The sequence below is a fragment of the Podarcis filfolensis genome (genome assembly GCF_964270895.1).
Source record: "Podarcis filfolensis genome assembly, chromosome: 6".
Classification (NCBI taxonomy): Eukaryota; Metazoa; Chordata; class Lepidosauria; order Squamata; family Lacertidae; genus Podarcis; species Podarcis filfolensis.
The window spans coordinates 18,999,421-19,025,751 of NC_139609.1; the positions used below are offsets into that span (position 1 = coordinate 18,999,421).

Genomic DNA, 26,331 nt, shown 5'->3' on the forward strand with positions numbered 1-26,331 from the left:
ACTTGCAACATAGGGAATGTGTGCTGGGACCAATTTATGTCCCTCATTCATGACATGCATCGTAGGCACAGATGACCTAACACCAGGTTCACCTGAGACACAATGATACTGTATCACGAAGCAGTAGGGGATGTTGGATAAAGCAGGGGAAGCTAGAATGAGCTGAACTGCAACAATATTTCCCCAGAATGTAGATAATTCTGGCAGCAAACTACCTAAAAACCACCTTAGTGCTCGCTCCTTCTTGGGTAAATAAGACAGAAAGAAACAGCAGCTGAGAAAGTCACTTATGACTTCCATACTGCTCACAAACATCAGAAATGTCAAGGATATCTTTGTAATGGCACACCTTGCGAATGTGAATAGATTACTTGGGCTGGGGGAATGCCACTTTGTGTATGCAGAAACTGCTGCATATGACATTCAGTTTTGTTGGCTTAAAAGAGATTTCATTGTTGAACGTGGTCACGTTTTAGTCAGCGAACCAATGATCAATGTTGAATTGAAATCTGGGTTTGAATCCAAGTCCTGCTGCTTTGTAACTTTGCATTAGGCAAGTCAGTTCCGATCTAGAAGTTGGAAATAGTAACAAGCAATCTATAGGAGTGCATTTTAGAATGCTTTATATATTACCTTGCATAATTATCACACAATGCAATTTGATGCATGTTTAATCAGAAGGTAGTCCCATTGTGTTCAGTGATCTGCCTCCTAGTAAAGCATGCAAAGGATTGTCGCCATAATGGGAAATAATATATTTTTTCTATCTTACCAGCAGTAGTCCAGCAGATGTGGAGGGAGCACTGGGATGTATATGTGTTGCCAGTACATTGGATATAGCAATGCAGATGACCCATGAATGCAAGCAGTTAACTAAAAGTAAAAACAAAACACAGATCTGAGAACAAAGTAACAAATTCCTGATTTAAATTTAAACACCAAGAAAATAAATTTCCAAGGCAGAATACATTTTACCAAGAACTGAAATGTATTTTACCAAGAACTGAGATGTATCTGAAACATCCGAATGAATGTCATATGAATATAAACAATATAAAGGCAACACCACAATTAGTCACATTCTCATAAAGGCATAGAGAAACAGTTGTGTTCTCATTTCAAAATGAGCCGATTCAGATTTGCAAGCCTTCCTCAATTATTTTTCTTCAGACATGAATCTACAGGAACAATACTGCCACAGAAAGTGACAAAGGCAACTAGTTCTGCTGCCCTCCCATACTCAGCTACTATTCAGACTGTGATCACAGCAGAGGATGTTTTGTTTTTAAATAATTTCCTCCTTGGGCTGCTATCATTGCCCAGGATTATTAGACAGATAGATCCAAAAAACTCTGATGTGCACAAAAGTAGAAGACTGACTCTTACAGGAACACATAATAGAATAAACTCACCCCATCCCCATGAAAATTAAAGGTGATACCTGTAATTAGACTAAACAGAAAAAGGCTCCTGAAAAACTCAACTGCTACAGGCAAATATACTGGTAATAGAAAGTAGTAAAAAAAGAGACTAATGTTTTGTTTTCTCTACTTCATACAGTGGTACCTCGGATCTCAAACTTAATCCATTCTGGAAGTCCGTTCCAAAACCAAGGTGTGCTTTCCCAGAGAAAGTAATGCAAAATGGATTTATCCGTTCCAGAATTTTAGAAACAACCCCTAAAACAGCAATTTAATATGAATTTTACTGTCTAACGAGACCATTGATCCATAAAATGAAAGTAATAAACAATGTACTGCAGTCACACAATCAATCAATCAATCAATCAATCAATCAGTAGCTGAACTGGGTTCAACACAAGTCACAAAAACAAAAAGCCACAAAAACAAAAACTCAAAATAAATAGCAAAAACAGACAGACCTCAGTGTAACACTCAAAACGGAAGTGTGGCACTTAAAATGGAAGTGTAACACTCAAAACAGAGCACATTCGGCTTCCGAAAATAGTTCGCAAACTGAAACACTTACTTCCAAGTTTGCAGTGTTTGGGTTCCAAGTTATTTGAGTACCAAGGCGTTTGAGAACCAAGGTACCACTGCATTGCAGTGAGCTGAAAGCAACTGTTTGAAGAGCAATCCTATCTTTACCAGTTTCTGGGGGTTACTCTGAGGCAGCTGTGCATAGCATGAGAGTCTAAATCTATTTAGGGAACTTTTACAGCATTCCCTTGTGGCTAACTTTCCAGGAGCCACATGCCACCACGGTGGATGTGGCCAAACTGAAAGTGGGTGTGGATAAGTTGAAAATGGCGGGCCATCCCACGCTCTTTCACACCACGTACATTTGTTCTCTTTCACATACACACACATCAGGCTTTCACTCTAACTCAAGCCCTCCCCAGGCTCTAATTTGGCATTAGTAAAGTCTCCTATGGAAACCAAGTATAAGTTTTTCCTGAGCCCAATTCTGGGGGGTGGCAGAGGTTAGAGTGAGAGACTAGCTGTGATGCAGGGGGAAGGGGAGTGGAGGGAACTTACTGCACACAGAGGAAGAATTCACCCTCCCCTCCCCAGATGACACCTCGTCCAAAATTGGCGCCTGAGCCATATTTAGACCGGGAAGGGAGGAATTTCCTCTTGACACCAATGTGGAATCTTTTATTCAGTAATTTTATTTAGTATTTGTTTGCATGTATGCTTTTCCAACATGGATTATGGAACACATAGAAAGGTGATGTGTTACGGGCAATGCCTGCCTCTTTGCTTACTAAACACTACAGTCATACCTTGGGTTGAATGTGCTTCGGGATGAGCGCGTTCGAGTTGTGGAGCGCATTACTTCTGGGTTTCGCCGTTTGCGCATGCGCAGATGCTCACAATGACGTCACGCGCATGCGCAGAAGCGGTGAAAAACGACGCGCGCATGCGCAGACGTGCCGTCACTGGTTACGTTTGCTTTTAGATGTGAACGGGGCTCCGGAACGGATCCCGTTCGCATCTAGAGGTACCACTGTACATGCCAAACTGGGGAGGCCACCATATGCAGCTTTGGACATTAGTGTGTGCTCGTTTTAATCGGAAAGCACTTTTCCAATTTTGCCACACCAAATCTTGCTAAGTAAAAAAAACAAGTGACATTAAGGTGGCTCAAACCAAGAGAAAAGGAAGCATGTTCTTCATGCAAAATCCTTGGCATTTCTGGGTAGGGCTGGGAAAGAAGACCTCCGTCTGAAACCCTGGAGAGCAGCTGCCAGTGTTGACAATGCCAGACTAGATGGACCAGTGGTCTGACTCAATATAATGGAAAATGGAAGGGCAGCACAGGAGATCTGAATGAAAGCTTAGTGTGCCAAGGGTGAGGCAATCCTAATATGCTTCGCTACAGCAACATGAGACGGGGTGGGGGTGGGGGGGTGGCGGCACTAAAATGGCAAGAAGACAGAACAAAGCTGGCACCATTTACGGAACAACTTTCTGAATAAATGCCCAAACAGCATCTTGTTTGATGAAAGCCGGGATCATGCTTCTCTGTAATGAGGTGTTAATCTCTGCTAACAATTGTCTCAAGAGCCCAGTCTGCTGTACAATTCAAAAAGGGTACAAACAATCCTTCTTCTGCATAGTATCCAGTTTGGGGCCTTCTCATATTGTAAGCACCATTTGAAATACGAGAGGGATTAACACGAATATGCTTCTTTGGACAAGCCCCTTCCGTTGTTAAAGAGAGCTAGAGTGATTTCATATGAATGAGATATATTCCTTTCCAGCAGATACGGCAAGGGCAGATACAGCAAGCTGAATATAACCCGTTGCATTGCTTTGTTATTTTTAGACTCTGCCAATCTACTATACATTTCCTGCTGCTATAACAGAAAACTGCTTAACTCATTGTATACTTCTGACCGAGGACAGCTTAGAAACCATTGTGGGACTGCAATAAAACAAGAGGCCTTCTTTTTATTTGTTAGATCTTAAATTTATGTAGGGGTCGAGCACTCTCTGTCCAAGAGGGGACCTCTTAGAAGATGCACGTCACAGGACCCATTCTGACAACATCACCGTGCAACTGCACAGGTTTTAAAACATGGTTCTACTGGAGAGAGGAGCCACTTCTGTGGATTCCTTCCTTGTGGTCCAGGGATTCTGCCATCATGCCAATAGCAGCAAGGAAGAGCCTACTACACTGCTAACGTGAGAATGGGGCTTAAATTAGGCATCCCCAAAGTAAAGAAACCTAGACAGCATCTTAAAAAGCAGAGACATCACCTTTCCAACAAAGGTTCGTATAGTTAAAGCTATGGTTTTCCCAGTAGTGATGTATGGAAGTGAGAGCTGGACCATAAAGAAGGCTGATCACCGAAGAATTGATGCTTTTGAATTATGGGGCTGGAGGAGACTCTTGAGAGTCCCATGGACTGCAAGAAGATCAAACCTATCCATTCTGAAGGAAATCAGCCCTGAGTGCTCACTGGAAGGACAGATCCTGAAGCTGAGGCTCCAATACTTTGGCCACCTCATGAGAAGAGAAGACTCCCTGGAAAAGACCCTGATGTTGGGAAAGATGGAGGGCACAAGGAGAAGGGGACGACAGAGGACGAGATGGTTGGACAGTGTTCTTGAAGCTACCAGCATGAGTTTGACCAAACTGTGGGAGGCAGTGGAAGACAGGAGTGCCTGGCGTGCTCTGATCCATGGGGTCACAAAGAGTCGGACACGACTAAACAACAACAAAGTAAAGAATAGAATATGGAAGGGTGGTTGAGGGAGATGAATGGGACACAGCAGTCCAGTTAAATAAAAGGGAAAGAAGCAGAACCATCTAGGCCCACAAAGGAAAATGGCTGGTGGAAATCAAGGCTAGGCTCTCCTATGGGTCCTGGAAAAGGGATGAGGCACCAGCCACCTGCACTGCCTAGGAGTGGTCAGGGGAGCTCATATGCTTCTGACAGCTGTTCATACCTCATGCTCTAAGGGACTTTTGCATAGAGATCCTCAATGAACAGACTGAGCAAACCTAGGGTATTTCAGAGAAGGATGCTTGCATTTCAGAATCATTCTACCATTTGAGTTATAAATTTCTATCATTTAAAAAGGGGGGGGAGCAGTGGGGAAAGAAAATGCTTTAAATAATAATAATAATAATAAGCCACACACAAAAAAACAAGAGACAACTGTTTTGTGCAGCCCTGTTTGCTCTTCGCTCGGATTAATCTAACAGGATTAAATATGGAAAAGAAGAGGGGTCTGAAAGCTCCTGAGGGATATCATTAGGGCAAATTGCCAAAGAATGAAACATGAGCCAGCCAGGGGAGGCTGGAAGATGCAGTAATACCAAGGGACTTGAATGTTCGACAGTTGGAGCTTCAGTAATGTGTGAACTGCGGGTTACAGACTCTGTTCACTGACACATAGAATGTCACTATTGACCACCGAACTGCCCAAGCTTGACAGCTATACTACAGGCAGCCAAAGATGTCATAATTCCACTGTTAAGCTGCCCATTTCTGATTAAATTTTGCTTCCTACTTCTAAGCCAAACAGCTGCAATGTTACAGAGTTGTGTTTCTTCCCCCATTGTTACTTAAGATAAGTGCCATTTTAATTACTGTTTTCTTGCTAGAGATAATTTAATGTTTCAGCAAATGAATAGCTTGCCTCCCTCCCTAATGTTTATTCCACTGGCTGCATTTCCAATTACCTTCCTAAATAATTTCTGAAATCCTCATGATGCTCTATCATCATTAAGAAAGGCTTTTTTTCAGGTAATCTTTACAAAGAAACAAATTGGGAATTTAAATATTAAAACTTTCGCTAACTATAATCCAAAGAACCAAGCATGTGGCATAAGTCTTCACACCCAATATTTCTGGACGGTTTCCATAAGGAAGTTAATACTTATCAATATGTATCTCTGAGTTCAGCTTCTATTTCCCTTCCTGGCTTTCTCCTGGCCATTTTCTGCTTCAGTACTCAACTAGTCTCTAACTCTTTTCAGTATTCCAGCTTGCTTAAAAGTGTTTCAGCCTTTTTTAAATTTCTTGCAGCTATTCAGTTCCAGCTCTTTGACTTCTCAACTCTGTAACTTCACAACTTTTCTTTTTTTTTTATAAAATATTTATTAAGGTTTTACAAAAAACAGAAGTTTACAGAATAAAAAGAAAGCAAAAAAAGAAAGGAATAAAGGAAAAGACAGAAAATACAAAAATACATAGGAAAAAAAAGAAGAAAATACAAAATACAAAAAACACATAGATAGAAAAAAATTAAGAACAAATCCATTTTTTGAAATCTTTAAGCTCATTTGCATATTTCCTTGACCTCCTCACACCTCCCCTTTTTGTATTCCCATTTACATAATCAATTCAGCAAATCCTTACCCTCTATATCTTAGCATATTATAGCTATATAATTTCATCCATTATCAATCCATTTTTTGCATATTCTTATTAACCTTGTTGCTAATACCACTTAATTTCAATCCAGCATCATTTTAACATTCATTAATTTTACAATATTTCTGCAAATAGTCTTTAAATTTCTTCCAATCTTCTTCCACCAACTCTTCTCCCTGGTCTCGGATTCTGCCAGTCATTTCCACCAATTCCATATAGTCCATCACCTTCATCTGCCACTCTTCCAGGGTGGGTAAATCTTGTGTCTTCCAATACTCTGCAATAACTATTCTTGCTGCTGTTGTTGCGTACATAAAGAAAGTTCTATCCTTCCTTGGCACCAAGTGGCCGACTATGCCCAGGAGAAAGGCCTCTGGTTTCTTCAGGAAGGTGTATTTAAATACCTTTTTCATTTCATTATAGATCATCTCCCAGAAAGCCTTAATCTTTGGGCACGTCCACCAAAGGTGAAAGAATGTACCTTCATTTTCTTTACATTTCCAGCATTTATTATCGGGCAGATGATATATTTTTGCGAGCTTGACTGGTGTCATGTACCACCTGTATATCATTTTCATAATATTCTCTCTTAAGGCATTACATGCCGTAAATTTCATACCAGTGGTCCACAACTGTTCCCAGTCAGCAAACATAATGTTATGTCCAACATCTTGTGCCCATTTAATCATAGCAGATTTAACCGTTTCATCCTGAGTATTCCATTTTAACAGCAAGTTATACATTCTTGAAAGTATCTTAGTTTTGGGATCTAACAGTTCTGTTCACAACTTTTCTTTCCTTCAACTAACAACATTCTCCAACTCAATTTTTCTCTCAATACTATATTTGCACCAGTCCATCCAAGAAGCTCCCATTGAAGAATTTGTAGCACTGCATCGTGAGCCTGGATTTGCATGGTTTCAGGGTGGGGTAGAGGAGCATGAGAGAACACAGGTTGCAGAACAGCAATAGCCGTAACATGGGAGCAGAAAGGGAAGGACACTGAGATAGGAAAATTTGGTGTTTAAAAACAATGGGAGTGATTTTTTTTACTGGAAGATTTTATTACAGATTTTTCATAATAAAGTACAATAAATAAAAGAAACTAATCTAAATAAAAACAAGAAAGAGAAAAAGGACTGAATAGACTGGGAAGAGAGGAAGACTAAAGAGTTGTTGTCTTCAAAAAAAGTTTTTTAAAAGTAGAAATAGTGGAGAAGTGTACAACAGAGAAGCCAACACAAAAAGCTAACACAACCAAGCCTTTCTCAATTCCCTTAACGCTGTACTCAAAACTTATTTTAAACCACCACTTTTTCACTCTCAATGTTTTCCCCCACTCACTCTACTCAAACCTCTGCTGTTGTTTAACACTGCCACTTTTCCCCTCTCAGTGTTACTCCATACCTCCTTTATTCAAATCTCTCCCATTCTTCAGCTGCATCATGTGTGAGAAATAAACATACCCCCAAATATTGTATCATGTGTTGTCTTCTACATGAAGTTTCAGATTCAATACAGTAAATTAAAGCAGGTGTTTTATTAACAAGCAAACACGCATGTATGTACAACATCCATCACATAATCCTCTACAACTGACCAAGCTGTCAGGTTTGCTCTTAAGATTTGATTCATCTTAAAGATCTAGTTAACAGATCCTCTGAAGAAGAGGGTTGCAGAATAGAAGACAGGAGGAGACATGGAAATGGGGATGGTCTGTGTGCAAGGGGTAGCTGAGAAAAGAAGCAATAAAAAAGAGGGTTAATGTGAAAATGGAGGAGTCCAAAGGAGTGGTTGCCAAAAGGAGGCAGTAGAAAATATGGGAATGGGGGTGAATATGATTAAGCCAATGTAATAAGAACATTTCAGGAAATGTTGATGGGGTTCTGCACCAAATGCAAATGATAAGAATATATGATGGAATTGTGATAGCATTAAGGATTATTGGAATGATGTTCTGGCTATTAATAGAAGCAAATTATCATTCAGAACAACACTAAAACTACTTAAGTTTCTCTTAACCACGTTGACCATGTTGCTCAAATAACAATGGTTAATCTAGCAGCAGCAGCAGCAAGAACTGAAGTGACCAGGAGGTGGGGAAATGCTGCAAAACCAAGTATAGTCGACTAGTTCGGGTGTTTTATTATTTCTTCTTATTATTTGAGGTGTTTTGTTTATGGATAAAGGTTACACAGTTAATAAGATATCGAAAAAGAACAGATAAGTAATATTAAAACTTACTATGAAACTTACTTTATCAATTTTTGGAATGCACAGTTCGAAACATTATCCATTAGGTGGATTGTTTATTGCTAGATTATATTTAAAAGGAGTCATGCTGACCTAATTTTTATTAATTTTTTCATTTTCCATTGGATTAGCTGTGTTAGTCTGTTACAGGAAAAACAACTAAGTCTTGCAGAAGCTTAAACACTTTCATAGAATCCTAGAATTGTAGAGTTGGAGGGGACCCTGACGGTCATCTAGTCCAACCTCCTGCAATGCAGGAATCTCAACACGCCACCCCCCCCATCCAATTTGAAACTGTATCACACCCTGCTTAGCTTTGCAAATGTCCTAGCAGTTTTACTGCTGCACCACTAGGTTTGCTTTTTTATGACATTTATTTAAGACATTTTTATGCCACCCGAAAGTTCTTTGAACGCACTAAAATAAATTAAATAAAAAACAAGTGAAAGACAAAGTAAAACATAAAAACATTTAAGGGAGAAGAAAGGGGGACATCCTATGCCCTTTTAAAATGTGTTTTTTGTGTGGGGGGGGCTATAGGGTCGTTCTTTCTATTTTTATCATGTATTTTGTGGTTTTATATCTTGATTTTATTCTGTGCACCACCCTGAGACTCCCGGGTATAGGGCGGTATATAAATTCAATAAAAAGAAGAAGAAACCAACGTAAACAAAAATACAATTTGCTGCTGCTCCCAAATTAAAAACAGAAGCCTAGGTTATTTTAGGTATTTAATAGGAATGTGTTCAGCTGGCATTGGGTAGAGTGGAGGCAACAAAGATGGTGTCAGGCAAGCCACCCTGGGAATTCTGTTACATAAGATGGCTATAGGTCTACTGAAAAGGCTCTCTTTCTGGGGATTGCTGATCTCACTTTATTCTGCAGGGGTACTTGGAGCACAGACTCTCATAGAAGATCTTAAGTTTGGGTAGTCAGCACTTTGAATTGGGCCCAGAAACAGACTGGGAGCCAATGCTACTGACAAATATTGTCAAAATTGCCTAGTCACTTATAGAATATTATGTTTAAAGCAAAGATGAAAAGAAACAAAGATGTTAAGACGACTAAGTAAATTTTATGAGATTTTGTTTTGGAAATCTGTTACAATGATATATAATGAAATTCAGTCAAGGGAATTTGAGGAAGTCTCTTAACAATGTTATTAAGATTGGATTAAGTACACTTATGATGTATGTTTGTTTGTTTAAAATTTTGGAAAATTAATAAAAAAAAATGAAAACAAAATTGCCTAGTCACAGAGAATTAACCAATTTATTGCTCTTGGGTATCTACCATAAGAGTAGGAAACACACTCCATTCTGTAGGAGGTTGGCAGCATTGGAGAGAGTCCAGATTCCTAAAGGTCAGTGTGCATTTAGCAGGAGAGATGGTAAAACCCATCTATACCAAAGCTGTGGATTTGCTGCAACATGGCAAAGAGCAGAACAGAGCCATCAGGAGAATCATGAAGCCAGGCTGTGCGCTGTAGTGGCTTACAGGCGTTTATAAAGAACACCCTTCCTTCAACAGATTATTCTGAAGTTTCTTCAAGCCTTTAGCAGAGTGTATGATGCTACATTTTTTTATGACTTGAAACTCAGGTTTAGACTATCCAAGCATCCATGTTCAGCTTCCTGGTCCATACAGGTATAGGTTCTATGTACTGGTGGCAAAAATAAGTGATTTGTACTATGCTACATGTAATACAATATATATGCACATACTCTGACATATGCAAAATATAAATGTATAGTTCCTAGAAAAACTAGGGCAGAAGCAATGTGGTTTGAATGTATGGTGTGTACATGACTTAAGAGTCACCCTAAAGGCTATTTTTTGTGACTATTGTGACCTATCACAAGAACCTACTGTGTCAGATGCATGTTTTTAGAAATCTGATTCCAGCTACTATTTTGTTTAAAGAATGATTAATGTTCAAGATTCAAGAACTTCACATTGCTCCGATTATTATTTTTTATATTTCTACAGCTGCTTTAGACACGTGAGATTTTGAGATCTATCCTGCAAAACAAATACACTCTCAAAGGTATCATCAGATTTTTGAAAAGATTTCAGCGCTCAGTGTAATACATCCTGCACATCATCTTCATTCCTAATATAAAATATTTAAGTTTGTGTGTGTGTGGACAAAAAAATATCAACCACCTTATTCTCTTTAAAGAACCAGGAACACACACACTGAATGAGTTTAACAGAGTTGAAAATAGACCATTTCCTTGGCAAAAGCAATTGTTTTGAAACTTTCTGGAACTGAGATCTACAATGTTGGTTGGGGGGGGGGCAACCCAAAGAACAAGCATGCCTGGAAATGACTGCCTGCTAGATATCAAATGGGGCAGGAGGGGGGGAATGGTACTGAGAAAAACAGACCTTTGGGAACCAATCTTATTGCAAAGCACAAGGGCTGCCGCTGCTGATATTATTATAGTTGTCTAAAGCATTTGATGTCATTGTTCAGTGCATTCTGCAACGCTGTCAGGTTTTGACTGGGAATGTTTTCGTCTGATTCCACCGTTACCTGACAAGACATTATACTGCAGTCTAATGCTAGAGATATGTGTGGTTTGATGTTGCACTCGCAGTGGGTTACCACCAAAGCAGTTTCACTGAGCTGCAACCCTAAAGGGACACCTGGGGAGGAAGAGAATTCTCATTTCTGGCAGAGATGAAGCAGTGCATAGAAAGGTGATATGTAGGGAGCCAACATGATGGGTTGGTGAATGTGGGACCTGTGCAGATACCTGATCTTCCCATGAGATTTTAGTTTGGAGGTGCAGATGAGAAGGAATAGAATTTCACAAAGTCTGAGAAACACCGATTTGAGATCCAAGTAATATAACAATACTTTCTGTTGGGAGTACGTACAAGAATGTTTAGGTGAAATGGTCCTGATTTCAAAATACTTAAAAAATACTGATTCTAATACCAGTTAACATTTACTGCAACATGTTTACGTATTCATTAGTTGTACAGTCACCAAGCATTTATCTAGACGGCTCTAGCAAATTCATGGATTAAAAAGGTAGCCTAAAGTTTTAATTCTTAATGTGACTACCAAACACTATTGCCTCCAGTACTATTGCTTCCAGCTTCAATGGCGATACTGCTATTGTGTTTGTTCATATGAAGCAAGCTTTTGCAAATCACATTGCTATTTGGGTTTTATCCAATCGTTTTATCCAAGACTACTTAGTCTTCAAGTTCTCTTCAAATTCATACAATTCAAGTGAGCAATCTTAAAACAGTGTATCATTCAAGAACATCTCTCTATAGTCCTCAGCAGTTCCAAACAATCTAAATTATTATGCTCAAGTACTCTCAGCAATTTTGTACAATCATATAGAACAGGTGTGAGGACTCCCTTGCCCAGAGTGCTCGAATTTGGCCCTGGAGGCCGTTTTTTTAAAACCACGCCCACCTGCCAATCAACTGATGTCACTCAGATGGAGGTGATGCCATTTGATGGGTGGGGGTTGATTCTGCTGGGAACTGGTGCATGCAGTCAAACTGAGCATGATTTAACCACACTCATTAGCCAGAGGTCCACGGAAAAGCACAAGGCTATTTGAAAGCACTTTTGCAAGCAGCTGGGTACTGATCTTTAAACCTCTAAAAACTGGAGATTTAAACAGCAATGCATAACTGTTTGCATAAGGGCTTTTGAACAACCTCGCCCTGCACTTTGAAGTGCCTCCAGTGGGAATTTTAAAGCACGACATCAGCTGATGTCGCTAGGATATTGAAAGGTGGGCAAGTTCTCTACGGGTGGGGAGAGAAGGGTTCAGCCCACAAGCTAGAAAAGGTTTCCCACCCCGATACAGAATATGGGAAAGATTTATAATGTCGACACATGAAGTCCAGGATTTCAAAAACTAAATTCAAGAAAATCATCTGGCATCTAAGCAACTCTGAGATCATGTCCAGAAATGGTAAACTATAATTCTGCTAGATGTGAAAAGGCCTAGGCGCCTCCCGGGCTTGTCTGTTCCGCTCCCAGCTTTTCCTGCTGTGTCATTATTATTTTTTAAATAATTTTTATTAATTTACAACAAAAACACACAATAATTCCACATCCAATTTTTCACAAAATATCTCTTTTCTGGACTTCCTTCAGCTTCTCCATAAATCATCCATAGTCAATTTTAAATTACGCATTCCTTAAGTTTGTATTGTCATTATTTTATCCTTTCCCCTTCTAATCCCTTTTAACAATACTTCTCAAATTTCACAGTGCTTCTTTAAACCCCTCTAGCGTTATCTGCCCCTCACTTATACTTCTCAGATATTCTGCAAATTCTCCCCAGTCCTCGATGAACTTTTGGTCTCGTAGATATCTAATCTTCCCAGTCAATTTATCCAACTCAGCATAGTCTAACAGCTTCATTCTCCATTCTTCAATCTTCGGTAGTTACTGTTGTTTCCATTTCTGAGCCTTCCCTGCTGTGTCATTAAGAGGATTTCTCAAGTTTCGCATGTCATCTGAACTGCGAACCGTGGTTAACATTAACTATTCATATTTTAAGCAGGTTGGCTTCAGAAACCACAGCTTGACGTTGGTTTAGTTTAATCTAGCAATAATCACAGATCATAGTTCAGATGACATGGCAAGCCATGCCAGCTACAAGCAGAACCTTAGTCATGTTAACTACTGTTAGTTAGTCCAGACAATATGACAAATTTTGACTAAAAGCAGAAGCTTCCAAATTCCTGTCACCCTGAATGATGCCTTGGAACGGGGGTTGTGCTTTACCATAGTTTTGTGTGGTATCCACATGCCCTTAGAGAAATATCCTGATGATAAAGTAATCTGCAAGCACTTAAATATTGTTCTTGTATTTGATAGACTACTTACTGTAGTGCTCAAAATCAACTGTACGTCTTCCTTATTCATGCAAATCCATCTACTTGATTTGCAAAACACCTATTATTCTACCTAAAACAAGATGCTCACACCTTTGCTTAATTCAGGAAACTTTGACAAAGTTGCTTTTAAAGCAAAGTAATTGTCTCTGCCTAATTCTGGAAACTGTCAAAACACCGCCGGCTGGATTATGAAGCTTATGAGAATTCTTAAAAACAACTCTTTCTAATTAATGAAGTGACCAGAGGAATGGCTTGATTCCTTAGCTAGTAAATAGGTTCCATGATAATATCATGACTCAACAAGGTTATCCTTCCTGAATATATTTAACAATCTCAAAAATGTGTAACATTTACAGTACAACCTTTGTATTTGACTAAACTGCTAATATGCCACACAGTTAAATCTCCAAATACTCTTCATTGACTTTCTTAATTTTGTTTTGCCGGGATTCTACTGGCACAACAGGACTTCCCTTTCTCTCCAACAATGTGTGCTGAAAATCACTTCCGGGGTAACCCGTTTTGAGGGTGTGCAGGATGCTAGAGGGGAAAGGAGACGAAATTCTGCTGTGAGCACTGAAATCCATTGAGCCAGCAAAATTGCAGAGTTGAATATGGCCTACTGTTTTGGTGACTTTTAGTATCTGATTTCTGAAATAATTGCTACTGTGACATCCTCACACCTTATTTTGCTCCCAAATGCCTGAAGGATTTTATCCCCTTATATTCCCATCCTAACTATCTTGTTCATATTATGTTCGTCACTACGATTTGTCTTTATTGAGCTGACTATCCCTGCTGTATATGTTAGATTGCATGACCCTTGAATTGCGGCATGTCATACCTGTTCATTGTAAAGTGAACATAAATAGTTCTAGATAAATAAAAGCAAATTTAATATAAAAAACTTGTTTCTTGCTTAAGCTATCTGTTCTCCAACTATATCCTCCCCTTAATTGATATATTATTCTTCTCCCACTTCTTTGACAACACTGAATATTTACATATCTGAATTTTATTTCTGTACAAAGGTGTTCCTGCAATGACCTAAATTAAACTCTTTTGCAGGAGAGAGGAACACTTAAAAAATTGTTTCCGGGACCTTAGGAAGATGATATTTGGAACAGCATCTCAGTTAGAAGCAAACTGAAGACATGAACTTCATGTTAGTAACTGTAGTGGCCTGTGGGGCTGGGCAGATTCTTCAACATCAACTTCTTTGGACTGGTCATGTTGTGCAGATGCCTGATTATCATCTCCCAAAGCAACTATTCTATTCCCAACTTAAAAATGGAAAGCATAATGCTGGTGGTCAACAAAAGAGGTTTAAAGACTCTCTCAAGGCAAATCTAAAAAAAAAGTAGTAGTATAATCACCAACAACTGGGAAACACTGGCCTGCGAGCGCTCCAATCAGAGAAAAGCCTTTACCAAAGGTATAATGGACTTTGAAGACACTCAAACTCAGGATAAAAGGGAGAAACGTGCTAAGAGGAAGGCACGTTTGGCAAACCCTCACCATGATCAACTCCTGCCCAGAAACCTATGTCCCCACTGTGGAAGGATGTGTGGATCCAGAATTGGCCTCCACAGTCACTTATGGACTCACTGTTAAGACCATGTTCATGGAAGACAATCTTACTTGGCTATGAGTAATCGCCAAAAGAAGAAGAAGAATGATCTTTTCTGATCTTTTACTGAGGGAATAAGTTGGATATCTGTCCAGATCTTCCAGTGCTGTGGCTTTCTTGTGTCTCTGACACTAAATCTTAAACTCTGACATACAGAATTTTTGATCCAAGATTCATGCCAAATTGAAACAAATGGAATGAACATTTCAATGGGATGAGGAGAAATAGGACAGTTAAAATTTGCACACATAACATTTCTACCTTCTGTACTACAGTGGAAAAATAAATGACAAGTGTGCTGCAAATAACTTATGGAACCAAGAGCAAAATTTGAATTAGGCTGTGTTGGAAAAGTAAGATGCATATCCCACACATGACTGAGTGGAACTACTCTGGGGAGTTTGTGATTCAGTAAAGCTGTTTAGATCATACTCTCATCTGACCTTATAATGTGAAGCCAATTCATGCGAATTGCAGATTCGTATTGGATTTTTGCACTGGATTCTTGTCTTAAGACAGGAGTACAGTAACGGAAAGTTCAGAACCTGCCCTCTTCCTCCCCATTATTCCTCTTCCACACGATCTGCACAGAATGCTTTTTAAGTCTCTCTCTGTGTGTGTTACACACTACTTCTGAAGTGGGAGGGTGGATCTGATGCACATTTTTAGATCTCCAGCAGTCAGAATAGCAGGTTCTAGATCTGAAATATTTCATAATATATGCAGGCCTCTGAAGACTGCTCCTCATAATAATTTAGAGACTCAAGATGAATGAACTTTTGGCAAGGCACACCCACATCTTATTCCCTACCAGTTGGACACAGGGGTAACTATGATGGAATTCATCTTATTAAACAGTAGATTTCAAGAAAGGGAAAACACACAGCAGAAAGAAACCATAATAAATAAAATCAAATAAATAAATGATGCAATGCAGCTAAATGGCTGGCTGGCTGGCTGACTGCAAAAACGTTGTATGCAGGTTCAGTTCAAAAGCTGATGTGATCCAGCGGAGTCATTAAAGCACAAGGAACTTTTCCAAGAATTTGTGATTTGAAATGGAATATGAACAATAATACTCCTTGCAGCCTGGTCCACAGCCAGGCAATAAGTCAAGCTTGGAAGTTTCTTTGAAGGCTTCCATCCCCATTAACAAAGAATACTGACGTAAGAAACAAGTTATTAAAAACACCAAAAAGGGGGGGGAGTAGTGGGCTTTCTTTATATTGGTGCAGGAATATGCAAAATGGCACAAACTAGTTTGCTCATCAGTAATCTCTTACTCATGATGCTTACACCAGTCTTCACCTGTGTATCCATCTTGACTATGAGTCCTAGAAGACCTGTTCCCTGCCTTGACGGCCTTTATGAAGCAATTGTTCAGTTTGGTTGTGTACTTTGTGATAGGTAAAGGTAAAGGGACCCCTGACCATTAGGTCCAGTTGTGACCGACTCTGGGGTTGCGGCACTCATCTTGCTTTATTGGCCGAGGCAGCCGGCGTACAGATTCTGGGTAATGTGGCCAGCATGACTAAGCTGCTTCTGGCGAACCAGAGCAGCACACAGAAACGCTGTTTACCTTCCCGCTGGAGCGGTACCTATTTATCTACTTGCACTTTGACGTGCTTTCGAACTGCTAGGTTGGCAGGACCGAGCAACGGGAGCTCACCCCGTCATGGGGATTCAAACCGCCGACCTTCTGATAGGCAAGTCCTAGGCTCTGTGGTTTAACCCACAGTGCCACCCGCATCCCAACAGCGCTACCCGCATCCCAATTTTGTGATATGTGTCATTTATTGTTTATGACTTTTGCTACGTTTGCAATTGTGTAGATTGTGTTGTAAACTGCCTCAAGCATGATTTTAGCTATCGAAAGGTGACATGCAAATAAAACAATGATGGACATGTGTACTTCCTGGCTCTCACATAAGGATGTAATGTGCAATCTAGCTCTACGTTGACCTGGAAGGGATTCCTACAATGGCTCTTGCAATTTTTCAAGCCATCCAATTTGTAGGAACGCTGATAGAAAGATCACTGTAGTTGTGAACAAGCTGGGTCAAAGGTTAACTTATCCACAATGATGCATTTCCAGGGATAGGTGAAATAGGGATTACTAGGGCTTTTTTGTGGCAATATTCACTGGTACGGAGTACTCAATTTATTTATTTTTTTATTTACGGCTATTAGCCCATAAAATATGTACAAACATAAAAACACAGGGACATAAAAACAGATAGGTACGGAGTACTGACGGAGTCCTTTTTTTGTACCCACTGCACTTTTATTAAGATAAAAGTACTGGAACTTCATTTTTTAAAACCAAAAAAAGGACTGCGAGTTGCTTTACTCGTAGCCTCTTTGGGTCTGTTTGAGAGTAAAATGCCTACATGAGCCTTGTCCCGTGTATAGGACAGTAATATATAGCAAGAGTTCCTTTTATCTGCTTTTACCTAGTTATCAGCAAGCTACTCCAGCTACTTTTCAGGTGAAGAAAATAAAAACCTTGGCAACTATAAACAATAAACTGCTGCAGAGTACAATGCCACACATTCTAAAAGAAAATGGTAGTGTTCCTTTTGAAAGCAACAGAAGGAAACCATCTGTTCAAAGTCTAAATATTTAATTTATGCTCACTTTTTTAAAACAAAAAATGCTGCAAAATAAGGTGGCAACCATCTATAAAGCAAACAACAACATATTTAAATAAGTGCATAAATATTTTAAATTACCTCAGCAGGTAAGACTCAAAATACACTTTAGGGCTTTTAGAATAGATTTCTTTGAAAATGATGAAATCGTAGTTAAGCCAGGCTGTGGACCAGCAAGCACTTTTTCACAGGACCCCATCTTCAGAAATTACTTTTGAATGACACAAGTAAATGCTTGGATGGCACTCCATGAAATTCAGAACACCACAATCCTACAACACTGAGGCACATATAAAGGAAGTCTCAAGGATTCAAAACAATGATGCTAAATATTGTGGGATACGGGTGGCGCTGTGGTGTAAACCACTGAGCCTTGGGCTTGCTGATCGGAAGCTCGGTGGTTCGAATCCCCGCGACGCGGTGAGCTCCTGTTGCTCAGTCCCAGCTCCTGCCCTCCTAGCAGTTCGAAAGCACGTCAAAGTGCAAGTAGATAAACAGGTACCACTCCGACAGAAAGGTAAATGGCTTTTCTGTGCACTGCTCTGGTTCGCCAGAAGCGGCTTAGTCATGCTGGCCACATGACCCGGGAAAAACTGTCTGCGGACAAATGTCGGCTCCCTCGGCCAGTAAAGCGAGATGAGCGCTGCAACCTGAGTCGTTCGCAACTGGACTTAACTGTCAGGGGTCCTTTACTTTTAAATATTGTAATCTTTTCTGTGTAGGGGTTGGGGGTTTTTTTGTTTGTTGGTTGGTTTTTTTGTATTTACGATTTTGTTGTATAATGTGCAACCTGCCCATGTAGAATGTCCACTTATCATTGCCGCATGTCCCTGGCAGGGCAAGAGACATTTCATACAGCTGCACAGTACACGGTCCCTTAGAAATCCATTGTATCATCTTGGTAATAGCAGTGTATTGGTGACTGAGCATGGGGTATTTAAAATGTGTTTACAGTTAAAATCAGAATTGTTTATACTGAGGAAGTAAGTGTAAATCAAACCCTGGTCCTTTATCCATCAGTGAAATGGGCAATTTGTGGATGATGAACTGCATGCGACCTGCGGGCCCTTATATTTTGATCTCAGCATGTATTCCATTTTTATTGTGCGTGACCTGGTAGTATTTATTTTTTAACAACTCAGGCTACACTAGCAAAAAAAAAAAATCTCCACTCTATGAAGAAGCTATGTACAAATATGGGGTTAATGAATGTGCGAGACATATTCACATACCCAATAGCCTCACCCTCGAACTCTACACATCGGTTAACCCTGCATAGAAGAGCCAAGCAATGTGCGGTCGGAACGGAACGGACAGGCACAATCCTATTCTGCCCCTTCCCATGTACTTACTGCCCCTACATTTAGTCTTCTACCCAGGCCTCTCCTCTACTGGCATCACACAAACTGGACTGGTCACAGAGTCTGGGGGACCTACTGTTTAGAAAGGAAAGATGGTTCACCAGGGGTGTCAACTTTAATAAAACATGGGGGGGCAGGTAGGCCCTGCCCCACGCAATCAATTACAAGATGTGGCACACACACAGCATTTGAATGGTAATGCCCATTAACTGAGGGGGGGGGCAATCCACTCAAATATTTTAGGGAGGGCGAAGAGACCTCTGCCCCTAGGAGTTGGCAGTGCCGGATTAAACCCCGTGGAGGTCCCTAGGCAGTCGAAATCTTGGGGGCCGCCCTCACATTGAACTAAAAAGGCTTGATTGTAATTTTCCTTCAATATCAAATAAATTGTATTTTGATGAGTTGTAGCGGGGGCCCTAAAAACCATGGGGCCCAAATAGGTGCCTACTCTACCTATTTGGTAGTCCGGCACTGGGAATTGTGGGGAACAAAAGTCACTTATCCCTGTTTTTCAGCACTCAGTGGAGTTTTTAAAGCATTTAAAGTCAGCATTTTGCTGAAAAAAATCAGATGCAAGTGAGTTTCAATGACTCCTCACAAAGAATCGTTCAAAACAAGGGTGGTAATAATCAGCATGAGGATACTCTATGAATCACTAGGACAAAGTACCACATTAGGGGATCCTTAGAATCAGCTGGAAGACGAGCATGATGAAGTACAATGCAATTATGGCAAACCGAGAGCGCTTTGCGTGCCCAAGCATCTGGTCAGTTGTTCTGCTGCCTTCAAATGTTTTAAAGTCCCTTGGCAGCTATAAATAAAACCCCGAGTTTTGGAAGGGAATTGGAAGAAATATATATTATTTACACATATGGGCTAGTTAAGAGTTATGATACACCATGATTTAGCCTAACCAAAGGCGCAATCATCACAGATCCACTGGGGATAAAGGGGGTGTTTGTTCTTCATGGAAGGCAAAGACAGTGAACATTTCAATAACTGGGGTTCCTCCAAAACAATTTTGAAATTGTTTTTAGCTCACCTCCCGATTCCTATTTTGCAGAAATGAAAAACTCTCCTGGATTAGGTGGAATGCAAGAACAGCTCTTACAAAATTATCAGTCCAGCGCTAGTTGAAGCAAATATTGTTATTATTATTAAAAAAAAGGAGGGACGAGAGACAACATTTCAACATCTGCATTAAAGTATTTCCACCTGCTTCTAGAGCAGAGGCCACAAAACAGGCACACACTACTTAACATATTACTGACAGAATGATGAGAAAGCTCCTGTCAGGCACGGGCCAGCCGGGTGTTGGAGACAAAATGCACAGCCCCAGCTGACTAGTTAGAGAAAGTCTGGAGAGGTACAATTATAGAGGCATATGACAAGCCTTCATGCTTGACTGACTTGAGAACCGATGACATGGCATTAAACAGCAATCCTTCCTACCCAGCGGTCACAAAACAGCAATAAGTCAACTGATGCACCGTTGTAAAATCATGATTTATTCCTTTGCTTTGAATACACAAGACTACAGCACGATGTTCTGGTAGACTACCACTGCAGGTTCACTTGGGGCCCAAACATCCAGGGCTTGCCTGCCTACAGCAGGCATAAAATCAATGTTCTAGCACTGGCTTCCCGAAAAAAGGTTTCCACGCTAGCTTAATTCACACTGCAACTGCAATACAAAAAGCTGCATTCAAGCTGTTATATTCTCATACCTTTTTAAAGTGCTGAGTGCATGCAGGATGCTTGTTTGTATGCATATTTTCATTTACAGGAAGATGGAAATAAAAGAGAAATGCAAGACAGAGAAACAGATACAAAGTAAACGTTTTACCTATGCAAAAGGCAACCATGTATTTATGTAAAAATGCATATATGTAAATAAAGCACCGATCGTTATTTTGTTACACTTACTTCTTTCCCCATTAAAATAGGTTGATCACTATATGCTGCGCTCTCCAAAAACAGAACCCCCTTTTTCATTTCTATACATATCAGGATTAGTCCTTTAAAACCACAGGGTAGAATGAAATGGCAAAGGTGCTAAATCTTAAAAAAAAATAGTGATTTATAGATTCAGAGAATTTTCTATCCTCCACAAAACAAGAAGAGTAAGGAGAGCTTGAGAGAGAGCTTGAATTATGTCTTTTGTTATTGGTGCAACTGCCCTTAGATAGTGAACCGAAACAGAGCTGATAACTTGGAGGTGACATCACAACTCAGTCTGCATGAACTGTCATAAACACTTGGTATTAAGTTAACCTCAAAGATAAAAGGACAACTCCCCTAACAATAGAATGGATTTGATAACACTATTTTCAAAGGAAAGGGCGCTTATTCAGAAAGCAAAACTCTAATGCAGGAGTTACATTTTCACTGGGGATATATAGTCAAAATTTGCTTTATTTTATGCAAGTGGTAACCATAAAAACAAAGGGTGGTATCCAACTAAAGTCTACTCAGGATAGATCCATTGAAATTAATGGATCTAAATTAGTCACGTCCATTCATTACATGGATCTACACAGAGTATGACTCAAGTTGGCTACAACCCATTAGAATCAGAGAATATGCAATACAAAAGACTAATTGAGGTGGCTTGGCTGTTAGTGCAAACATGAAACACAATGTTTAATACAGAAATATAAAAAGTGGACCAGAAGATAATATGGTTACCACCTTCAAAAGAAACCAAAGCACAGTTAATTACAAACTTCTGGGTTTCATTCCTCATGTCATAAAGGGGCTATGTGTGGGCAAAAGGTTCACTCATATCCCATCTTAATAAGCCAATATTTCTTCCTCCAAACTTAGCCAAGATACTCCTCATAAGACTCTAAACTTAACTAATTTTAAAAAAATTCTGACACTGGTAAAAGTGCAGAAATGCAAAATAGATAATCGGCATGCTACACACACTTTCAGTCTACAGTCTGTGTAGAAGAGTGCAAAATTAGGATATAATCCAGTTACTACTTTAACTCTTAATGGTAACTCTTAATGGGTCCTAGATGGGATACATGAACATTTGATATTGCCCTACATTGATGCAGACAACAGTTCCATCCAGCTGGAACAGTGTTTCCTACTATTACTGAAAGGATCTCCAAGATATTAGGAGACTAATACATATTTTTATTTCTCTGAAACGGAGATAAACCTGGAACGTCATGCATGCAGTCCATGTACTACAGGGGTCAGCAAGGTTTACCTCGCCTGGGCTGGTTCACTCCAGCAGAGATCCCTCCGTGGGCGCCTGAGCATGCGCAGATGCGATTTCCGACACCGTGGAAGTGAGTCCACACACCGCGCTGCACTGGTTTAGAACAGCGTGCAGGGATTCGCTGAGCAGGCAGCTCAGTTCAGGGGTGGCTCGTGGGCCGCTTGTGGCCCACGGGCCTTAGGTTGCCTACCCCAATGTACTATGATACAGGTAAAGGTAAAGGACTCCTGGGCGGTTAAGTCCAGTTGAATTCAATTATGGGGTGCAGGATCTCCGCTTTCAGGCAGAGGGAGCTGGCATTTGTCCACAGACAGCTTTCTGGGTCATGTGGCCAGCATGACTAAATCACTACTGGTGCAATGGGACACACTGTGACGGAAGCCAGAGAGCACAGAAACGCCATTTACAACACACACCCCTTTGGGAAACAGGAACAGTGACTGGTGCTAAAAAATTCCATTGCAAAAAATGCCACTACAATATTTCTACAATGGTCAATAATTTCAATCACAAGTAGAAGTGCAATTTGAATACAGAGGCCTACTACATGAAATTCCTTAAATGTAGCTAACAAAGTTGTTGTCAGACTTTACTTCCCATTAGCTCCAGTCAGCACAGCCAATATTCAAGGATGATGGGGGTTACAGTCTAACAACATATGGAGGACACCACGTGAGATACCTCAACCTTAAAGGAAGGAGCCACAAAACAAAACCCTGGACCTTTGGGAATGCCCAACATGATGCATATTCAGAGGGTTGCATCCAATCAAGCTGCAGATTTTCACTCACACAATGAAACCTCCCCTCTCATCTGCAGTCCCTCCCCTCCCCATCCCACACATGCACTGTCACAGGGATTGGGAGGCCTTCGGAAGCAGATTGGGCAGAGACAGAGAGCAGAGAGAGGAAAAGTCCAATTGCAAAACCAGAACTGTGCCTGTACAGCATCAGATACCACCAAGAGGGTGGTTCTACTCTAATGGAAATTTGATTGCCACGATTGACATCCTATACCCTTTTAAAATGTGGCTCTTTTTTGGGGGGGGTGTTATTGGGTTGTTGTTTTTATTTTGAGTATATATGTTGGGGTTTTATATCTTGATTTTATTCTGTGAACCACCCTGAGACCCCCCCCCGGGGTACAGGGCAGCATATACCGTATTTTTCGCTCTATAACACGCACCCGACCATAACACACACGTAGTTTTTAGAGGAGGAAAATCCATAGGCATGCCACCCGTAGGCATTCCCTCCATAACACGCACAGACATTTCCCCTTACTTTCTAGGAGGAAAAAAGTGAGTGTTATGGTGCAAAAAATACTAAATAAATTCTAATATAATAATAATAATAATAATAATAATAATAATAATAATAATAATAATAATGTGCACTGACTCTACACTCACTCTGCACTGGTTACACTGCCAACTGATGCAATCCGTCTACATGACAGTTGCCCTGCATTAAGTTGTTCCTGCTGAAAAAGGAGCTATTGCTCAAATTGCACTTCAAGAAACTGAAGCCAAATCTGAACTGCAAGACTGACTGATATAGGCACCCTTCACCATGTAAAGCATACTCACAAGTTCAAGAGGGGCACTTCGGGTTGTCCCTAGACACAGGTCAGAGTATTATTATTATTTGTTTGTTTGTTTGACCCACCACTTTCCCCTGGAAAACGCACTCTTTCCCGCGGAATCAGAACCAACAGAAATCCACAGAAAGTCCATGGATTAACAACTGGCGTACAAGCTTAACAAGTGAATGACAACTATAGTCAACAAATGGATGTTGGGCTTATTTTTATCTCTTGAAATGAAGAATGCTATTTACTCAGCACACTCTCGTCCCTGCATAACAAAACTTCAGAGTATCTCAAATTTCAAAGCTTTCAGCACATTTGAATGAGAGCTAAGCACCAATAAAGTTGTTAACTGTATTTTGATCACTCAGTGCAAGATTTTATTTGTTCGTGCTTTTAAAGCCCTGCTCTTGCTATCTATAAAGACTCAGATAGTAATCCTGCAGAGTTAAGCAGCTCAACTGAGTTTAACCTCATAAATTCCATTAAATTAAAGGAAATTAAAATTAGCTTGTGTACAGGCTTGCCTAGTGTACATCCAGATTAGCTAACAGTGCAAAACTATTTTTGTACTATTTCTGATTACACTGAACATACTGTAAGTGGTTTTGCATTCAGTGAATCATTTGAACACACCTATTACCAGACTAGAAAGTATGTCATGCAATAGATTTGAAGGAATCCTAAGTAATATATTTCTATACTTAACAGACAAAACTCTGCATACACAATGATGCCCATTGGCTTGAAAGCAATGTTGCTTGCAACTTAATTGAGATGGGTGTAGACCTGTATATTACACCCCATGGGAAAGGATAGAACAAAAAGTGGCTATCAAAAGATTTAGGCATGGCTGTAGAGTTAAAACATGGCTCTCTTTATCTCTGTGCCATCTGCAATGACATAAGAAAGCCATTTCAGCATAGGCAGAAGCATAAAACCTGTAATAAAAAAGGCTATTTGGAATAGTAAGTTATTATCAGCCTGAAGAGCTGCTCCAAAATCAGAGCTATTACAGTATACGCTCCCCAAACACTACTCTGCAACCAAGATGAATTTACCTATTACCAGGTTTAGGATACTAGCTATTATCATGCCCCCTTGATTTCTTTCAAGTAGCTCCAATGGAATAAGCCACAAGTGAATAATAAAGATCTTATAATAGCCCTTAAGAATTCTTTATAGGGTGGAAGGAACAGAAATGAACTCTAGCGAGTTAGAGAACTCTCATCTCCGGATAACAAAAAATAATTAACTTGACTTAATGTATCTGAGAAGGCTTTATATAAATCAGACTTTTGTGCTTCAAGAGTCAGATTAAAACCATATATTTTTAAAAGTATGTAGATATTGTCTCATAAGTACCTACTGAACATATTTAAATCTGCAAGGGTCTTTTTGAGACGCTCAATGTATTCTGCTTGAAAGAAGTGTGAAGTACTTACAGTGCTTAGTTTGCTGGAGGTAATAATGATGCGTCTCTCGTGCAACATGCTGGCATAAAGTTGCAGCATGTTGTTCACATCCACAGCAACAAAATATTCAGTAAGATTTCTCTGTTTAATAAAGAATAAGTACTGTTAACACATTAATAGTGGTAATTGAGTGGAGCATAAACTTATAACTACCAATTTCCCTTCTGAAGGGGTTTTTTTAAAAATCTCGTTAAAGAAATATGTCTGCACAATAAGCATCTTTAACTGAAATTTGTCACCTTGTTATCATTTGCAATATTAAAAACTGTGCTTCAAAATATTCAGATTTCATTTTTTAAGCAAGGCTGCCCTCCCTCACCAGTTTTTTAGTTTAGCTTATTAAACATAACCACTTCTTAAACATTCATGCCTGCAAACACACACACAGAATGAGAGCGATCCTTGCATCCACTGTGGGCAAATGATTGTTTTAAATTACATAAATGGATACACACTAGTATATGCAAATCCCCAGCACTATGGAATTGAAACAGTCTGTGAAGGGAGAAAGTGGCGGGTGTTGGGATGTGTAAATGAATTAAAGGAGAATAAAGCCACTGAGGAGAGAGCTGAACCAGTTTATTTTCAGGTTCTATCCAGCCTTATAATTCAGTGGGTATGTGCTAAATATCTAATCTTACCCCCATATAAATCTTACAAAACTTACACTTTCAGGTACTGTTGGTAATCCAGTTAGATCAGGAGTAATGAAATACGATTGCTGATCAAGGAAAGGAAAACAAAACAAAACAAAACAAAACAAAACAAAACACAGAGTTATTGGTCCTGGAAGTGATAACAGTATTATAAACTGCTGTTTATGTAGGCTAGTTAGCTTTTGTTCTTGTGGCAGAATGACATGATTAGTAAAGTAATCAGGAGCACCAGATAGTTTGATTCAAT

The 26,331-nt window shown here is 39.8% G+C and overlaps 1 protein-coding gene across 3 annotated transcripts in view; it reads right to left on the bottom strand.

The window, feature by feature from the left end:
- The window catches only part of DENND1B (DENN domain containing 1B), a 181,792-nt gene that overhangs the window by 60,795 nt on the left and 94,666 nt on the right, over nucleotides 1-26,331 (bottom strand). For all 3 annotated transcript variants that reach the window (XM_083620293.1, XM_083620294.1, XM_083620292.1), the window contains 3 exons: nucleotides 26,096-26,149; nucleotides 25,399-25,509; nucleotides 773-873 (listed from right to left, as the gene is read on the bottom strand). In XM_083620293.1, coding sequence (XP_083476419.1) covers nucleotides 773-873; nucleotides 25,399-25,509; nucleotides 26,096-26,149 — 266 coding nt within the window. The remainder of the gene's footprint in view (nucleotides 1-772; nucleotides 874-25,398; nucleotides 25,510-26,095; nucleotides 26,150-26,331) is intronic.